Source organism: Lepisma saccharinum, chromosome 11 (assembly GCF_977018435.1).
Source record: "Lepisma saccharinum chromosome 11, izLepSacc3.1, whole genome shotgun sequence".
Taxonomy (NCBI): domain Eukaryota; kingdom Metazoa; phylum Arthropoda; class Insecta; order Zygentoma; family Lepismatidae; genus Lepisma; species Lepisma saccharinum.
In genome coordinates this window covers 59,104,691-59,122,902 of record NC_139239.1, presented here as the reverse complement: position 1 = coordinate 59,122,902, position 18,212 = coordinate 59,104,691, and the positions used below count along the sequence as shown (strand labels likewise).

Here is an 18,212-nt window from a genome sequence, read left to right as displayed (position 1 = left end):
CATGATTTGTATATAATGAGGAAATAAGAAATGAGCTTTCACTGCTGACACTATAATAATACATTCTGTGAAATGCATGTCTGACATGCTGTACCCATAGATTTATGGATTCTGCATAACATATTCATCATTTTTATACCGGGTGTCCCAGAAGTCTTTCCCTGATTACAAACTTTTTGCATATCCGCTATATGGAAGGATGCAAGGTAGAGATGTGAAAGTGGTGCCAAAATGTTGGAAAACTAACCAAGTTTTTTTGTTGCAGGTTTGAGTAACGTGGCTGTAGTGTAGCAGTGCCCAGAAAACCGGAAATGTTCACAAATCAGGAAAAAGCTCAGCATGTCCTCTGGTATCACGAGACCCGGTCACCAATAACAGTGCAGAGGAACTTTCAAATGTACAGAATTCTTTCGTCTAGAATATCTGCCATCAATAAGTTGGTATTTAAAAAATGGAATTTATCTTCATTCCCAAATCCTGTCAAGTCCAAGAAACATTGTATGGAAAGATGCCACCCGATGTCAAGAGCATTAATTCCGGATTCCTGGGCACTGATACTGCTACACTACAGCCACATTACTGAAACCTGCAACAAATAAACTTGGTTAGTTTTCCAACATTTTGGCACCGCTTTCACATCTCTACATTGCATATAGTGGATATAAATAAAGTTTGTAATCAGGGAAAGACTTCTGGGACACCCGGTATTTTAAATATTAAATTAATATTTTAAATATTAATTATTTGAAGCAACAAGTTCCCAGTGGTTGGTGGCAGGCGACCCCGGAATTAACAGAACATATTACGTATATTTAAATATTAACTTAGGAATTCCACAGATATAAAATATGTTACCTACCTGCAAGTTTTCTTATCTGCACTACCTTATGGAAGCAGAAATGGAAGAATTACTAACTACAAGTGAATCAGGTGGTGAACATTCTGATTTTGATTAATTATTTAGTTCTAGCAGTGAAAATTCAAATGTGGCCTGTCAGTGGACACCTCTCAAAAGTCTAGCACTCATTTAACATTTATTTAAATTTACTTTCGTGTGACAAAAGGGGATTTCCAAGACATCTGGATATTGTTTGATGTTCACAGAATCTAAGGTGAGAATTATATGAAATCAAACTCAATAATTGCAAAATTTATTCAGCACAGGGCATCTTATCAAAGGAATATATCTTCAGCAGTGAAAGGGTTAAGAAAGGTGATAGTGAGAAGTAATGAAGTGCAAGGTGTCAGTCTACAAATATTTGTCCTATTTATAAACTGGTGTGGAGTCATTATATGTACTTCATAGATACTTAATGTGCACCCCTTGTACAGTCATGGACACTTCTGCGTTGTAACTGTTCCACTGAAAGTTAATGAGATTATTACAACCCAGAAGTGTCCATGCAACAGATATCATAGGGATACTCCAAATCGTACCATATGCTCCAGCGTGCCCACTGGGATGGACTTCAATGCAGAGTCTCAACCACTGCATATGATGTAACTCAGCACTGCTGCTGCAGTTGAATCCATCACAGTGGATTTGCTGGAGCATTTGTGGAACAGTGAGTAAGTTACTACTGTGACAGAAGTGTTTGAGTTTCTGGACACTCAGGGTCGCCTAAGTGCTGGACACCCAAACTGGTGGTCCAAAGTTTGAGCTCTGGCATGTTAATGAGTATTCTTTCTGAATGTCCCGACATCAATTTCATCTAATTTCCATCCATCCTCATCAATGTAATTAGCTTCTTAAAGAAGCAAAAATGAAAAAAATAAGAAAGGTACAAATATTTCTGGAGACATCAATTTCATGGGGATATGATCACTGAAGAGGCCACACCTGTTTATAATCACAGAGGATATTTGTGGATACACTGTACTGTATATGTCTATTTTGTTTGATTCAAATTGTTGAAGTAAGTGTGAGTCAGTACTCATAATTAAACTATGTAGAAGTTAATTTTTTCAGGATAATTGGAGAAGAAAAGAGTTCCATTGTTTTAAAGTATTAATTGATTCTCATATGGGATCAGAGGCCTGCACAAGACCTGGAGCAGACCCGTTCGCGAGACATCGCTCCTGAAATACCATGCAACCTGCGCCACACCCTCGCTTGAGCAGCTTGTATGTCCACCTGCCCAGATCGTTCCTGGCAGGCATTGTAGACCCGCCGGGTACCCGCAGTCTTATGATACCTAGTAGGTCTCAGTTCGTTCTTTCCATCAACTGCAGGCCCCTCCCTCTGCATGACGTAGTTGCTTCGAGTAGAAACTGCACCTGGCCCACACCGTTCTGCGGTGTTGCCAACTGCAATAGATTTTCACTACTTAAAAAAGGGAACTCAAAGCTTCGTAAGCCACATCACCAATGAAATGAGATTTACGACTGTTGCTACCCCCCCCCCCCCACACACACATTGAAATAGGTTTTCCGTGGCACAGGATCCATAAGTATATGTCGTAAACAACCAATATACGTATATATAGTGATATAGGGCAGGACTGAAACATGTCACGTTCGACGCTGAGGTCGCGAGTCGAACAACACACTGTTCTACTGCGAACACCAGGGGCATTGCCGTTATCCTCGTTTGGGGTGGAGGGGGCAAGTACTTGGATAAACGTGCCAACAACAACAATCACAATAATAGTAATAAAGTAGCATGAAAGGCATTATTATCCTCATAAATCACGCAAAAAGGGGGTAGAAGTCGGTTCTCACGCGCATTTGTGTTGAAACAGAGGATTAGAAATATTTTTTTTCAACACGTCAATTTCACATTAGCTAATAATGGAAAACAAGCACACAAACTGTTTTTGAAAGAAAGAAAGTGCATGATAAATGCATTCCGAATGTACATACATATGGCATGTAAAATTTCCATCTACAATATTTTCTTTTCACATGGAGCGACGTATTACATAATCAATTCATCCAACTCGTAACAAACCAACATTAATAGCAAATAATATCACGGGCCGCCATAGCATTCTCTGTTTTAAAACTTTTCTCACTTAGATCGTTCGGCGCTCAGGACCGTCTCCCGCTTCCCCTTTGCTACGGCATTGAACTTGATGAGACTGTATAATATTTTATAATATATTTCTACTTTCATAAAATTTGAAATCAAGGGGTTGCAATTACCCCTCCATTCCCCCTCTGCAGGTGCCCTTGGCCGTCTGGAAGGAAAATGCAAGAAAAATATGAAATTTAATTCCATCTTGAGTACCCTTTAGCCCTGCTACTCTTTAATTCTGCTAGCCTGTTTTTTCTTGTGCTTTAATGTTTGACCCCCCACTCTGACCCCTCTTCTAGACTTAATTTCCGTCCAAGGTTGTGAGCAATGCCCCCTGCCCCCCCCCCCCCTCTGGTTGCGCCACTGCGTGCCTGGTTAAGGCACCATGCAATGAAAAACAATTAGTTTTCAGTGAGGAGATTTTTGTTTGCTCGATCATTCATTTAGATAAATGAAGCTGTAATATTGCGTGCATTTCCTGGCAATAAGATAAAAACTGCTTACAATGAACTGAAATCACTAAGTATATACTGTAAATTCTCCTTAAAGCAGAGAGCTCCTCCTAGGACTTCGTAGGATTTAGGAGCTACGTAAGTAGGCAACACTGGCTGCAGCCGTCCACGTGGTGATGAAACACCTGGAGCGACACGCTGCCGGAGGGCTGTTTCCTTCCAGCAGGTTTTGCAGGCGCCCGGGTCTTGTTAAATGCCCAGTTACCTTGTAAGCGCAGAGCGCCTTGAAGACCAAGAACCCGGGTAAAGATGCAAGTCGACTCGTTGCCGCGGGCAGGCAAGCAGGTATACCTGTCCTCGCGAGCAAGCGGGCAGTGGGTAGGTAAAAGGCAGACTATGCAGCCCTCTATATGGGATAATGAGAATATTAAAATGGATGTCACATAATTAGAAAATCCATCTTTTGCTGTAAGTAAATGAAAATTACACTTTTTGCAAGTTTGCCAGGATAAGTTGACTTTGTTGGAGCATCTATCGGTATTTTGTATACACAGAGCCAGAGTCCATAAAAGTACCAATCACTAGAGGCACATATTTTTGGTAAATAAAGAAGCAAAATTTTGGTGCAAAAACAGTCAATTTTGGGTTCAAAAGCAGAACATAAAATAACTTTTTCCTGTTATAGCGGTGATCAAGAGGTATATAAAATGACATTTTTTTTTAGAATTGTGAATATAATCCTAAATTTGATTTAAAAACTGCCCTTACTACAAAAAATAAATGTATGCCTTCTAATGGTACATTTATGTGGTTACCAGAATATGAAATTTATTCCTGTATAAAGGGGTCCATTTTTGCTTCTCAAATATTTAAAGCAGAATTAATCAATTTTCTGTGAATTGCATAACTCACAGGATAATCCAAACCTCATAAAGTGTCGCATCGGTAAATAATCTCTAAATTTCATGTTAAGGAGTCTTATTTCACATTTTGCAGTTCATTTCGCATCATTTCGTGAGAAAACAGGGTAGGAAAATGCACCTCACACCTGCCAGAAACATGAAAAGTGAACATCGCAGCATGTTATTTCACATTTTGTGTTTTCGTCAAAAACGAAATATGCATGCCTCTACCAATCACTATTGGAAATTTCAGTACCAGCTTGGTGCTAGTCTAAATATTTCCAGTGACTTGCAACGAGGCTTCTATTTAATTGATTTGAACATTAATTTGGATTTGAAAATGTGCTTGCTCTTGGTTTGTTATATTTTTAAAGTGATTTTAACTTGAAAAGTAATATAATGTTATTTTGCAGCAACTAAAGAAGATTTGTGGAACACAGTCCCTCCGAAAACAGCCCAGCGAGTTTTGGCAGGAATGCTGAATGAGTCTTTAACAATTTTAACTGTGAGGTATTCACAGGTTAGTATTGTTTTTCATTCATTTAGATTTCATTTTGCTAGAATATACTCATCTATATCTTGTCTACCCACTATCAAGAGTTACGAAAGTAAAACCCAAAAACAGTTATTGTGGGATTGATATAGTATAAGAATGGGCCAACATGAAATTTCAACTAGTATTGATAAAATACTAATACCGATAGCCAGTATTCTACTGATTCAAATAAAAACTCCTTAATTGCAGATGTCTGCAATGGATATAGTCTAAGAGGAATACAAACATACAATTAAACATTTATTTTACAAATTAGGATACATGAAAAATAAATTATGCATAAAAACGACAAAATGGCAGAATTTTGCACTTAATTACTGATTATGTACAGAAATATCAGATTATGAATTTTTTGGTAATTTTACCTATTTGTCTGCCCTATTCCTAATATATTGAACCCATCCACTTACAAATTTTCGTCACTGATTCTTTCCACAAACAAAAGTAAAAAAAAAAAGTAAAGTGTTCCCCTGTGCTTAGCACCACGCCATGAAGGCGTATAGGGGGTGTGGGGGTAACGCCCCACACTTTCTTGATCCGGTCGTGAGTGGGGGTGATGTGATCAGCACCACGCCCCTGACTGCCTTTACCCCCCAGGTACCCATGTTATTCGACGCTGGGCAGATTTAAATTATCTCTGCTAGACACTGTTCTCGATTTCTTCACCAGAACACCAAACAGAGAATGTTATATTTTAAACTATACATGAAATACTTTACGTTTTTTTGGTATGACAGTAAACTTTGTGCATTTATACTGACTGAGGGATGCAGGAATCTGTTTCAGGCAAGAAAGGTAACATTTGAAGAGTATGCGCAGAATTTGTAAAACGGATAAACAGACACGTAGGATGATGGATTTTGTGAGTATCCATAGGGAGAGTCCATCAAACAGATAAACCATAGAACTACAACATCTGCATATCCATTTGGATACCCAGATATAAAATTATCTGATATATGTATCTGGCGATCCGTACCCAAGACAGCTCTTTGCTGGTTTTTTCTTAGAAACTGGGAAATGTGCCCAGTTTTTTGCCTGCAAAAGCATCATTGGTGTTACAGAGGTAAACAGACACCTAGAGAAAGCTAAAAAAACACATCCAGGAATAGAAGAGAATAAAGACTAGCTCCAAGTGCAGTCTTTGTACTAGCCAGGGATGCTGCAATGAGCACCATCTCTGGGTAGTTATTAAGAATAGAGACATGAACAGTTTTCTCTGCTTCCGTCTCTGATACTTCAAATAATGCAAGAGGTAACGGAATGATGCATGCAAGTCATCAAAAGAGGAGAAGGGGTAAATGTGGCAAATATTGCCAATTTACTTTTTTTTTAGATTCGTATTTGTATTTTTGTTATTTGGAGTCTCTCCACCATTTTTGGCTAATCACAGTCACCATGTCTTCACTCATCCCCATCTTCGCAAATTAGCCAAAAGTGGCACAAAAAGCGAAGTAAAATAAAGCAAATCAATCAAACCATGGCACTACCCTCAAAAGAAATGCATACCTGGCCAAAGTATTGTTAAATTAATACATTTATAATTTACATACAAGGAGATTCAAATCTCTTAATCCATGTAGCTGACAACTTAGCGACTTTTCTCTGACGATAGCAACTATGTCCCTCGTCGTGCCAACCTCCACGTAGCATTGCCAGCTGATGAAATTGAATGGAAACTCACAAAGAAATCCCATACCCAGGCTGGAATGAGACTAAAAATCAACCATTTAATCAGCCACTGAGTCAGCTTTTTTTGTTTTGTTTTGTTGTGAGATGGTAATTCTTCAGTTACATCAAAATTTTTATATTCTGTTTCAGGCTGAACCAAGTCATGCCCGTAGTCAGCTCCTGGTCATAGACCTCACCAACTTGCTTCTGGCAGTCCGCCACATTTTACCTGCAATTTGCTCAAGTGGAGGAGAACTCATTGGGCTTTCCACATCTAATAAAGTGATACGTGACATTCATGTCAAGTGCCATGAGTTGTTCTGCTGCTTAGTAGTTAGAGGGTGTCCTCTTGCTACTCTGTATAAGGTATCATGCTTCATTTTCGGTTTTAAAAACTATGTACTAACATACGAGGTGTGACACAAAAAAACGGGATTGTGCATATAATTCAGTCTACTTGCAGAATTAGTTCTCCGCGATGTTATCACCTTCAAAGTAGTCCCCTTCGGCATTCACACACTTCTGCATTCGATGCTGCCATTGTTGGTAACAGTTTTGAAAGTCAGTTTCAGTAAGGTCCTTCAGGAGCTTTTCTGTTTTTGCCTTAACGTCTTCAACTGAGGAAAAATGGGTTCCCTTAATGCCAGATTTAACCCTAGGAAATAAAAAAAAAAGTCACATGGGGCTAAGTCTGGGGAATAAGGAGGATGCTCCATCACAGTAATGTTTTTGCTGGTCAGAAACTGCTTGACAGCACCTTGTGAGCGGGTGCATTGTCTTGATGCAAAATCCATCCATCATGACATGTGAGCTTTTTTGGGTCTTGGGGATTCTGGACACTTCCACTGCATAGACTGGCGTTTACTTTCAGGGTCATAGGTAAAAAATCCATGTCTCATCGCAAGTATCATCCCCATAAGCCTCACTTAACATTTGGAATGTTTCTGTTGCCGATTTCTTAAGTTTCACAAGGAATTTGATGTTGATTCTTTGTTCACTTTTCACACTAGACATTTTTTCGGCAGAACACAGTTGCAGGTGTACACTCAATGATGCAATACTCCCAACTGGCGAGACCGGGTGAGTCCAAACTTGCAGCACAGATAGACTAGGGGTGTCGCATGACGTCACCAAAACTGTTGTTGCCAACTCCTTTTTGTTTTTCACTTATGCAATCAATCCCGTTTTTTTTGTGTCACACCTCGTATACCTTTTGTATTAATACAGTGGCAGATTTTACATTTTCCTACATTTTATTTATTTATTTATTTATTTATTTATTTCGTCTTCTTTTACATGGCGAAGTTAAGGCTGTGGAGCCTTTTCTTCCACTTGACCATGTTTACAAAAAAATTGAATATGAAATAATTAAAATTTTGAAAAAAAAAGGAAGAAAAAAAATATATAAAAAATTACAGAGAAATAAAAAATACAAAGAGAAATTACATATAAGAAAGGTAATCTAACCTATAGATACGGACACACACACTCACACACACACATACATATCTTTGCCCTTACACACGTACAAGCAAATACATAACACTACACTTACTTAAGCACAGTCCAATATTACACATACTTAAAACACAGTCCAATACGGTATACTTTGATGATAATTCATCTTAACTATTACTCTAATTCATTTTAGTGCCTTACGTCCTTCTATCATTCTCTGCACCCGCCATATTAATAGGGAAATCAAACATTTAATTTTCATTGTATAATATGTGTAACTTTAACAATTTTTTGAACGTCACAATTGAGGAAGAGACATGAATTTCAGGTGGCAACTTGTTCCAAAGGCCTGCTGAGGTAACAGTAAAAGAATTTGCATAAAAGTTGGATTTGTGGAGTGGAATGGACAGCAGAGACCTTTCGCGCGATCTGGTGTTGTGGCTGTGAAAGTCGGAAAGATGTTGAAATCGGTTATAGAGATATTGCGGGTCTTTTATTTGAAGGATTTTGTACAGTAAAATTAACTTATGAAAATTACGTTTATCGCTTAATTTAAGCCACTCGACCTTCGCAAAGTACGATGTCAAATGGTCTGAATATTTTAGGTCGAAAACGAAACGAATGCAGGCATTTTGAATTCGCTGCAGTCGTTTAGCTTGCTCGTGATTGACATCCAAGAAAGCAATGTCGACATAGTCAACAATGGGAAATACAAGAGACTGGACCAGCTTAATTTTTATGCGTTCAGGGAGGAAGTTTTTGAGCCGATAGAGTGAATGCAATGCACCGAAAGCTCTTCTAGATACAGAGTTAACTTGCTCTGCCCAGGTGAGATGTTGGTTGAGTATCACACCCAGATTCTTAACAGTAGTGGAGAAGGGCAGATGAATGTCATTTATGTTGAGTCTAGGGAGGCTAGATTTATCTATTTTGCTCAAAATTCTAGGGGAACCTACAAGAATACACTGGGTTTTAGTCGGGTTTAGATGTAAGCCATGGTGTGCAGACCAAGTACTTATTTGTTTAAGGTCATTGTTCACAATTTCTATTGCATGCAGTATTTCTTGCGGGGGGAAAGAGAAATATAACTGAAAATCGTCGGCATAGATATGGTATTTACATTTTAAGTTCTGTAACCATACCCTGCAGAACATATAGTAGATGCTTCACTGTATTCAATATTGTTTATTAAGGGTTTTCCCCTCTGACCTGATACTGTAAAAGTCAGGGGAAAATGAAGCATTGTTTTGTGCAGGATTTGAGAATGAAAAAATAATTTCACATTGTTTCTCAACAAGCCTCTTGATGGTAGATGTTATGTATTTTTGTTAAGTTATTTTGATCAATGTTTGATAAACTTGATTGTTTTTAATAGGAAGTGCAGTTTAACTTAGTTATTTGCATATTCAAGCACAACAAAATAGTCTGCAAATAATCCATCTAGCTGATGACGTAGCGACTTTTCTCTGATGATAGCAACTATGTCCCTCGTGCCAACCTCCACGCGGCATCGCCAGCTGTTTCATATCCTCATGAGGCAACAGTCCGAACCAACCAAGAGCTGGCCTAACCAAGTTGACACATGTGCAGAGGGTTGAAGAAGTCTCAGCGGGGAACAAGATGGCAGCGGGTTAGCCATGCTGGTCATAAGACACCAGCCGAACCTGTTTTTGTTGGCACAACGAGGGACGTAGTTGCCACCTTCAGAGAGATGTCACTAAATATGACTGATTTGTAAGACCCGTTTGAAAGTAATTTGTGAGAAAGGTACTATCTACTTTTCTGCCTACTTTTGGAAAATCGAACATAGTATTTATCGAATGTTAAATAAACATTTAGATATAAGTTAGGTACATCTAAAGGGCCATCCAGACTTTTATATTTTATAAAAATTTTTAAAAAATCCTATGGTGATGCGAGTTTCCTTTGACATTTTGACAATTTCTTTACAAAAAATGTTTAGGATATTTTTGACATCCAGATGAAATACATGTGCATTGGGGAGGAGAAGTTGAGAGGATTTATTTTTCCCTTCCTCTTGTAATTGTTGTGTTTTTAAGGAAGTGTCCTGTAGTGTACCAAAGATAGAATAGTGAGTGAAGATGAATCGGATTATTGTGTTATTTCTTATCACACACACACACTGTTTTCCACATTACCAAACAAGGATAAATTAAAAGTTAAATATCTTGACCAGTGGCGCAACCACAAGGAAGGAGCATTACAGAGGTGTTTTTTGATTTCTTGATCATGTTGGCACTACCCATCATAGTAGCCACCGGCTGTACTTTAAGGTTTTAATATACATATAGATGCACATTTGTGATTAAAATTTTGTATGTATTTTCAAATGCATTTTAATTAATTTTTTAAATAATGAATGATCAAAATAAACACATTGGAATGCCAAGTTGTAGAAGTTCCTTGTGTGTATTTTATGCAAATCTTTCATGGTACTATCTTACTTTATTTGAATTTCACGTGCAGCTACAGATTGAAATTTCACTAAATCTCTATATGTACACAAAATACTTCTGATGCCAAACTTTTAATGCTTTGATTCACTGACATAAATTTTTAATTTTTTTTAAAAATGAATATTTAAGAAATTTTCTGGTTAATTTCAGACCTTCCGAAAGGGCATCAATACAGTTCCCATATTTGGAAATGAAGAATGCTCCCCCAGTCCTTGGTTTGTTCTGGTCTCCCCTGTGCTTTTCCCCAAAGGTTTTCAGACTGATGCCCTCCTGCCTGATGCATCTGCTATAGCTGTGGAGCTCATTGTCTTGGTGGCACAACCCGAGGCTTGTTGGCCTCTAGTACTGAAGGTATTGTAAGTTTTTAATTTTTGTAAATAATATACACAAGATAAAAGTTGTGAAAATATATGTGAGATGTAGGCTTTTCATTCAGTAACTTTTCTACTGTTTCTGTGTAATTCTAATCTTGGTTTACTTCTATTATCCAATTTTTAAAATTTCATTAGTGTTTTGCAGTTTGTGCATTTGTACAAGGCTAAGCTGTGCATATAATGTGGAGGAAATATTGGGCATACCAACTAATTGTGTTTCATTCATTTTAGTAAAGCAAAATGTTAATGCAATAGTAATCATCATATAGGACATGTAGACTTGGGATCTGAACAGAATGAGTTTATTATTCTTGCATTTCAAAGGTAATCATATTAAAAAGTCAGTTGAAATCATAAAGTGTACCAATATTTGGTTAAAATTTCTGCCCTGGACAGTGAGAATGTGTAAAATTACTTTTTGTACTTTCCGTAAATAATTCAAGCAATTATATATTGGTTTTTCTTGTATGTACGCATTGCTTGCATTATAGAATTATTTTCTTGTAGTTTACGGTTATTACAAGCATGATGTAAATATTCAAATGAGTTAAAATGAAAATAAATGTCTGATGAAGGGAGCGTGTGTTCTCCTGAAACGTCACAAAGAAAAACTGTTTTCTTATGCTTGTAATAACCGTAAACTACAAGAAAATAATTATATATTGGCATAGTATTTATGTTGAATAATATCAGTGAATATTTTTACATTATTCTAGACTCGTTTCAGTAATTTTCCTTAAATGTATATTGTTTTATACATTTTCTCCCACAGGCAATGTAGAATTATGATGCATGATGTAAATATTCAAATGTTTAGTGGCTTCAGAATTATTTCAATACTTAGTTTCTTGTGGTTCATTAAAATTGGTATTGGTACCAGTCCAAGTTGCTGAAAATAAAACTGGTGTGAATGTTGGAAAAATACTCTTGAGGACATTGATGAAACTTTTTCCTCGAAAATACCAGACACCCTCAACCATTCCTTCTCCACATGTTCCAAGATGTGGAAGGGAGGAAATTGCTTAAGTTTATGTGTAGAATTAAAGGAAATAAGCTACCAGCTGACTCTGTGCGGATGTACCTTAGAGGAATTAGTAAGTGATGGACACCTGTCACTTTGTGCTTAGACGAGATTGGGAGGAAAATAAAAACCCTGTTTCCTTCTTGAAGTCCAGAAGAGGTGACATATTTTCTTTTTCCTTTCAGGTTCTTCTTATGCGGAAGTGTCTGGTGGCATCAGTAATTTTGCGACATCTCATGCACACAGAGTCTGAATGTAGCTGGGAGAATTGCAAAGGCGATCGATGTGATGGGTTCCTATGCTCAGGTGGTGCTGGGTGCTCTCTTGAAAAGATAGCACTGCCCCACAATCTAACGGTAGCAGCAATAGTCCATATAGTCACCAGCGTTGGAGGCCCTAAGGACTTGGAGACCACCTTGCTTCCATTGCTGGAAAACGTGACCGACTGGGGCTGCATGGACAGACGGCAGCTTTGGAATCAACAGCGACCGCCTTGGTTAGAAGCTCTGATTCAAATGGCTGGAGCGCATCTGGCACCAGCAATAGATGCTGCGTTACAGGAAGGAGTGTTGCCGGACCAGACGCTTCCAATTTTGTTGGGATGCTTAAAGGATCTGGCTGGATGTTTTCCCCCTTCTTTGTACAGAGCTGGTGAACTCTTGGAGGACACTATACCTGCAGATGTTCATCCTCTTGGAGGGTCAGTGGTGCTTCAGCTGCTGTTCACGGCCTTGTATTCCCGGCTCATAGAAAGGGGAGATGAAGCAACAGCTCTCGGAGAGAAACTTTGCAATTTCGATGAAGACATTTATGAGGCAAAGCTGGAAGAAATTGTCCAGAGTGTGAAAAATTTGTAAGTTTTTAGTTTATTAGGCCCTTACCTGCAAAAATGTTGTTGTTTTTGATTTGGTTTATTTTACTTTGCTTTTCTGACACTTTTGGCTAATCATGAAGTTGAGGATGAGTGACGATATGAAATTGTAAGAACACCCATGCCCAGGCCAGGCTTCGAACCCAGGACCCCTGGCATCATAGTGTGCTGTTCAAAGCAAAGATATATATGTAAGAAAATGACACATTAGACAGTGGAGTTAAAGGCAGAGATAAACATAAATAGATTTGAATAGATATATTTGTAATTAAGCAAGTTGACATGTTGGATACAAAGAAGAAGATAATCTCTACAAATTAATTCACTTATTTTTCCCTTACCATGATTGATTTGCAACCTTTCTCCTCACTTTGTCAGATATTTACTAGTTTAGCACAGATGAAATGATTTTTGTTCCTTTTTGGCAGATTGCTTCACTAGATGATGTATCTATCTCCCACCATTGTTGTGGGGTAACATAGTTCTTTTCACCACCCTCCTTCAAGCTCCAACACAAAGATCAGACCAAAATGAAGAACCTGAGCATACAGCACCATTGAACCCACCCACAGAACAAGAAGAAAAAAAAGAGAGAGAGAGAGAGAGATTAAACTGCAGTGTTCGCAGCAAGTAGAGCACAAGCAGCAGGAAGAAGTCATGGCTTAGCATAATCAAATCTGCCAGTAGGCAAATGAGGAGCCATTCCACATGTAGTAAAACAATAATCACCAAAGTCATGCATGAAAGGTGGCATAATTAATTACCACAAAAGGCAAAAAGAAATGGGAAAATGAGTTAATTTGTATTTATTGAGTAGATACTGTCACTAGGGTATCAGTACTGATGTCTATCAGTGCTAATAGATCAGTTTGTATTTAACTACTATGCCACTATATTGAATGTATTTAACCACTATACCACTATATTGATAAAATAGCTGCTAATTTTGCCTATTCATCTTTCTGGAACATGACAATTTGAGACCTAACTAATATAGAACCTGTGCTTGGCATTCGTACCAATGCTTCACCAATGATCACAATTCTGCTTGGTCCCTGCTGGTTAGGTCTCAAATTTTCATTAATTTTCCAATAAGTTAATATTGATCCTCTGTGTGGCAGTGACCTCTTCTAATAGTTAATTCAGTGTATTTTTGATGGATTTTAGCAGTACAATAGCAATCTGCCCTATCTTGTGTTATAAACACGCTCAGAATTATTTTGGTTATCTATCAATTTTGACTAATTTTATCAGTGTTGACTTTTAGATGGTTTCCCCCTCATATCTTGATAATGAAAGTGTCTTAAAGATGCATGTCAGAATGCTTGAACAAAGTAATTTTATTTGCATGGTAAATTTGCAAAGTAATATAAATTTAACATTTCTGGGTAATTTTAAATTTGTGATGTGCCAGTATTGGCAGTACTTGGCAAAAATATCACCAATATTGGGATGTATCTTCACATTTCAGTCACAATGACTTTCAATTATTCAAATGAATGTGTACCATATTTTTACACCTAAATTATTACAGTATCCAAGAGGATCAAGAAGACATTGGAGGAAGCAGTGTTGTAGAAGACATCCCTCACATGGCCGAAGTTCTTGCTAGCAATCTTTTGCTTTCACAGTTGGGTCAGCAAGCTCTTAAGGTTAGTATGAGACATTTTTCATGTGAATCAAACTTACCTTCCTACATCACAGTTAAAAGATGTTCTTTGATATTGTACCATGCAACAGCCCTTCTAGGGGCAAGGCCAAGCAGCTCTTCATTGGACAAGTCAAATCACATAGTTTTCTGGCTCTCTAGACTGGAGTCTTCTACTATCACTTTCAACTATACCCTGTCCCAGCTAACTGTAGAGCAGAGCTGCGCATATCGGCAGAGGAGGAGGAGGAAAATCGAGTGGTGAAAGTGCAGTCAACCGTAGGGTCCTGACCGTACATGTACGGAAATTTCATGACATGTACGGCTCAGACCTTAGTCCGTACGATAAATGCACAGCTTGTCAAAATTTGCTCTTGCAGTTTTATCCCTAATATTTGCCTAAGAAATTCTTAAACCAATCGTACGAACCTGGAGACAAAAATATGGCCCGTTTGTCATGTGCATTCGGTATTATCCTTTTCAAAAGTTTGCATTGCTTACAGGGAAATCAGGTAACTCCCGTCGCCCATTACACAATCCAGTTTCTGTCAATGTTCATTGGTGGAGCCATCTCGCGTCACTACTTGTGCAGAGACTTGTTCTCGTTCGCCTGGTCTACAGTTAGCTGGTACGCAGTGGCGGTCCCTCCATGGAACAGAGGGAACAGGCTGTTCCCTCCTACTTATCGCCCATTGAAGCTATTTAAATTATCTATATTAACATAATAAGAACACTTGTTTCTCCCGAAATCAACATTTCCAAAAGTAACGCCGAAGAAAAACATTCACCGTGACCGGGCGTTTGTTTACTTCACCTACCCTCGTCGTTCATCCCTCTACGGCCTGATGCCGAGTATTTCCGACCACGCGCGAAGGTAAACGATCCTCACCACGGAAGCTGAACTCTCTAGCTGTTCCCTGCGAGAGACTTAGCGAATTCCTTTTCCTTCGAATTCTTGCTATGTGCTAAAGTTTAATTGCGTTGTAGTGATAGTTTTGAGTGTAGTAAGTCCATATTTTCCTAATTTCATTGCAAAATTGCGTCTGTCATTCATAACGAACTGGAAAAATGTTCTATAGTCTTAGCGTCTGCTAAATGCTTTGGCTAAACGCTTCGAAATAGCTTCCGAGGGAACAGCTCGCATCCATCTGTTCCACCAGCCCCAAGCCAAGGCCCAAGACGCACGCAGCGGCAGGACAAGAAAGCGAATGTTGCGAGCGTAGGGTTGCGAATGTTGTATGATCGACCGGCTGAAGACGAAGGCGAAAGCTTTTAGTTCATTGAACTTTACAGAAAAGACATCAAACCAATACTTATCCTAACTGGATTAAAGACTAAAACGAAATCATACACAAGGCATTTTCAAACAAGTTACTCAGGCGCGTATCCAGGAATTCCTTTTGGGGGGGGATGAACACAATTTTTTAAAGGGCTATAGATAAAACCTCACAATTGTATGTTTAAGGCCAGTGGTGACAATTGGGTGCCAAAACGGGGGGTAGACAAGGCTTAGCATTAAGAGGCCATAGTGTGATAGTGCAGGCAAAAAATGGGGAGCAACTATCCCCTAAATCGTTGCCACTGTTTAAAGCTGTCATTTCATCAGAACGTGAAATTGGAACACTTTCTACCTATCAACTCCTCTGTTTCCATGCTGTAACGGAACCATCTCAGTATGTGTGTTTGTTCATTTCCAGGCATCAAAACATCGATGTATCAGAAGTGTTTTTACGAAGCTGTTACACATGCACGGGATGCACAATCCACTCGACAACACGAAATTCAAACTATGGGCTGCAAACTGGATGCTGACAGTTCTCGAATATTTCACTCTGATTTGAGCCTGAACACCACTAATGTGTCTTGTCCTCCCATGTTATGTTTGCAGCTCTTATGCTCAGAGTGTCCGCTGTCGTCAATGTCTTCAGCTTTGGACCCGAACTAGAACTAGTAGTAGACTTTGTTACTTTATGGTATTTAGTCCTTTTCATTTTCGAATCACTAGATCTTATAAAGCAACCAATGGACACTGACTGATCACTAATCGACTGCATGAATTGCCACAGTTACCTCTGAAGTCTAATTAACAGATTCTGTTGTACAGATCAACCGCGAAATTGAAGCCGCGTATTTATACCTTCATTATATTCTATATAATGAGGGTATATAAAAACTATTCGTTAATATTGCCAGTAGTTCGACTCCTTCTCTTATTCAATAACGTTCCCTGTCGCGCCTTCCATAGATTAAAAATTACAACGAATCGCCCTACGTGTGGCGCTACCTTTGTTGTGCAGCTTCCAAATGCTAACAAGTCTCTACATAGTGTTCAAGTTCGCTGCGACAACACCGAAAGAGCAAGAAAAATTTACGTGCAATATTATCAAAAACAGGATTATAGAACATTCTCCGTCTTGCCTTGATAAGTATTTCTCTCCTTAAATTATCGTCACATCATTCAAGAAGACAAAAACCTAATCCTGGTTGGTGGGGAGGGGGTCCCTCGAGCCACCTGATCCCACCTTGGATACGTGCTATTAACAATAACAGGGTTATAGAATATCCTCCGTCTTGTCTCGATAATTATTTATCTCGAATTATCATCACATTATTCAAGAAGCCAAAAACCTACGTAATTTTATCTAGTGTAAACAGAAAAATATCCTGAAAGGAGGGGGGGGGGCTCGAGCCCCTGATGCCCACCTTGAATACCTGCTATTTACAATAATAGGGTTATACGTAGAACATTCTCCGTCTTGCCTCGATAATTATTTCTCCTTAAATTAACGTCAGATTATTTTATTTCACACCACAAGAAACAAAACATCTAATCTTATCTAGTGTAAACCGAATACATTCGGGAGGGGCTCGAGCCCCCTAAGCCCCCCCCCCCTTCGATACGTGCCTGAAGTTACTACAACTCTGTAAAATGATTAACTGGATACTCTTCCAGCTGCAAATTATTGTTGTCCTTGTTTGTTCCTGAGAAGGGGGTTTGGAACAGTTCGGGTTTTATCACAATTTCTACAAATCTAGCAGACGTCATGAAAAAACTCGTCCATCTGAATGTAATTATTTCATTGAGGACATTTGAATTACAAGAATACTCAACTCTACATAAAAATGTCAACGTAATATACAAATAGAGAGATGAAACAGGATTCGACCAAACATTTATTTCCTCTGATCACTCATAAATTGCTTTCATTATTTTTTTTCTTTTTTGTGCATCAACAATTTTGTTTTTAATGTTTTCTTTACATTATATCATATTTGCTTTAACAATGTTATTGTCATAATTTTAACGTTCTTCATGTATGTCACTTCTGACAATTTGTAACATATGTATCGTATATTTATTTAGTTCATTTCAGTAAGGGTTGAATTTTAATTTGTCTACTGCATTATATTACGACAGGCATGGGAGGTGGGGGGGGGGGCAATGCAGGTCACCTGTTCCCCTGCCTGATTTAGCACCGCACGCCACTGCTGGTACGGAGTGTAGCACACAAGTTGTCTGCACAATACGTAGATCAACACCAAATTTTTTAGAGCTCCCATCAGGGATTAAACCCAGGACTGCTCACACCAAAAGTGAGTTTTCTAAATAGGGCTGAGCCAATACTCTTACCCTGACCAATTTCCACTGACACCATTACCAATACTTGGAAATTGTAACTATTTGCTAGTATGGGTAAATAAATTCACGGTCAACTCTTAAATCTTATGGTAAAAGGCAAGTAATATTTTTGTTCAGTTAATTTTT

At 38.4% G+C, this 18,212-nt stretch overlaps 1 protein-coding gene across 2 annotated transcripts in view; it reads left to right on the top strand.

The window, feature by feature from the left end:
• LOC145994845 (uncharacterized protein KIAA0825 homolog) overlaps nucleotides 1–18,212 on the top strand; it is a 54,595-nt gene that overhangs the window by 1,936 nt on the left and 34,447 nt on the right. For both annotated transcript variants that reach the window (XM_083131222.1, XM_083131221.1), the window contains exons 3-7: nucleotides 4,784–4,890; nucleotides 6,748–6,963; nucleotides 10,683–10,883; nucleotides 12,113–12,780; nucleotides 14,333–14,450. In XM_083131222.1, the coding sequence (XP_082987348.1) occupies nucleotides 4,784–4,890; nucleotides 6,748–6,963; nucleotides 10,683–10,883; nucleotides 12,113–12,780; nucleotides 14,333–14,450 (1,310 nt within the window). The remainder of the gene's footprint in view (nucleotides 1–4,783; nucleotides 4,891–6,747; nucleotides 6,964–10,682; nucleotides 10,884–12,112; nucleotides 12,781–14,332; nucleotides 14,451–18,212) is intronic.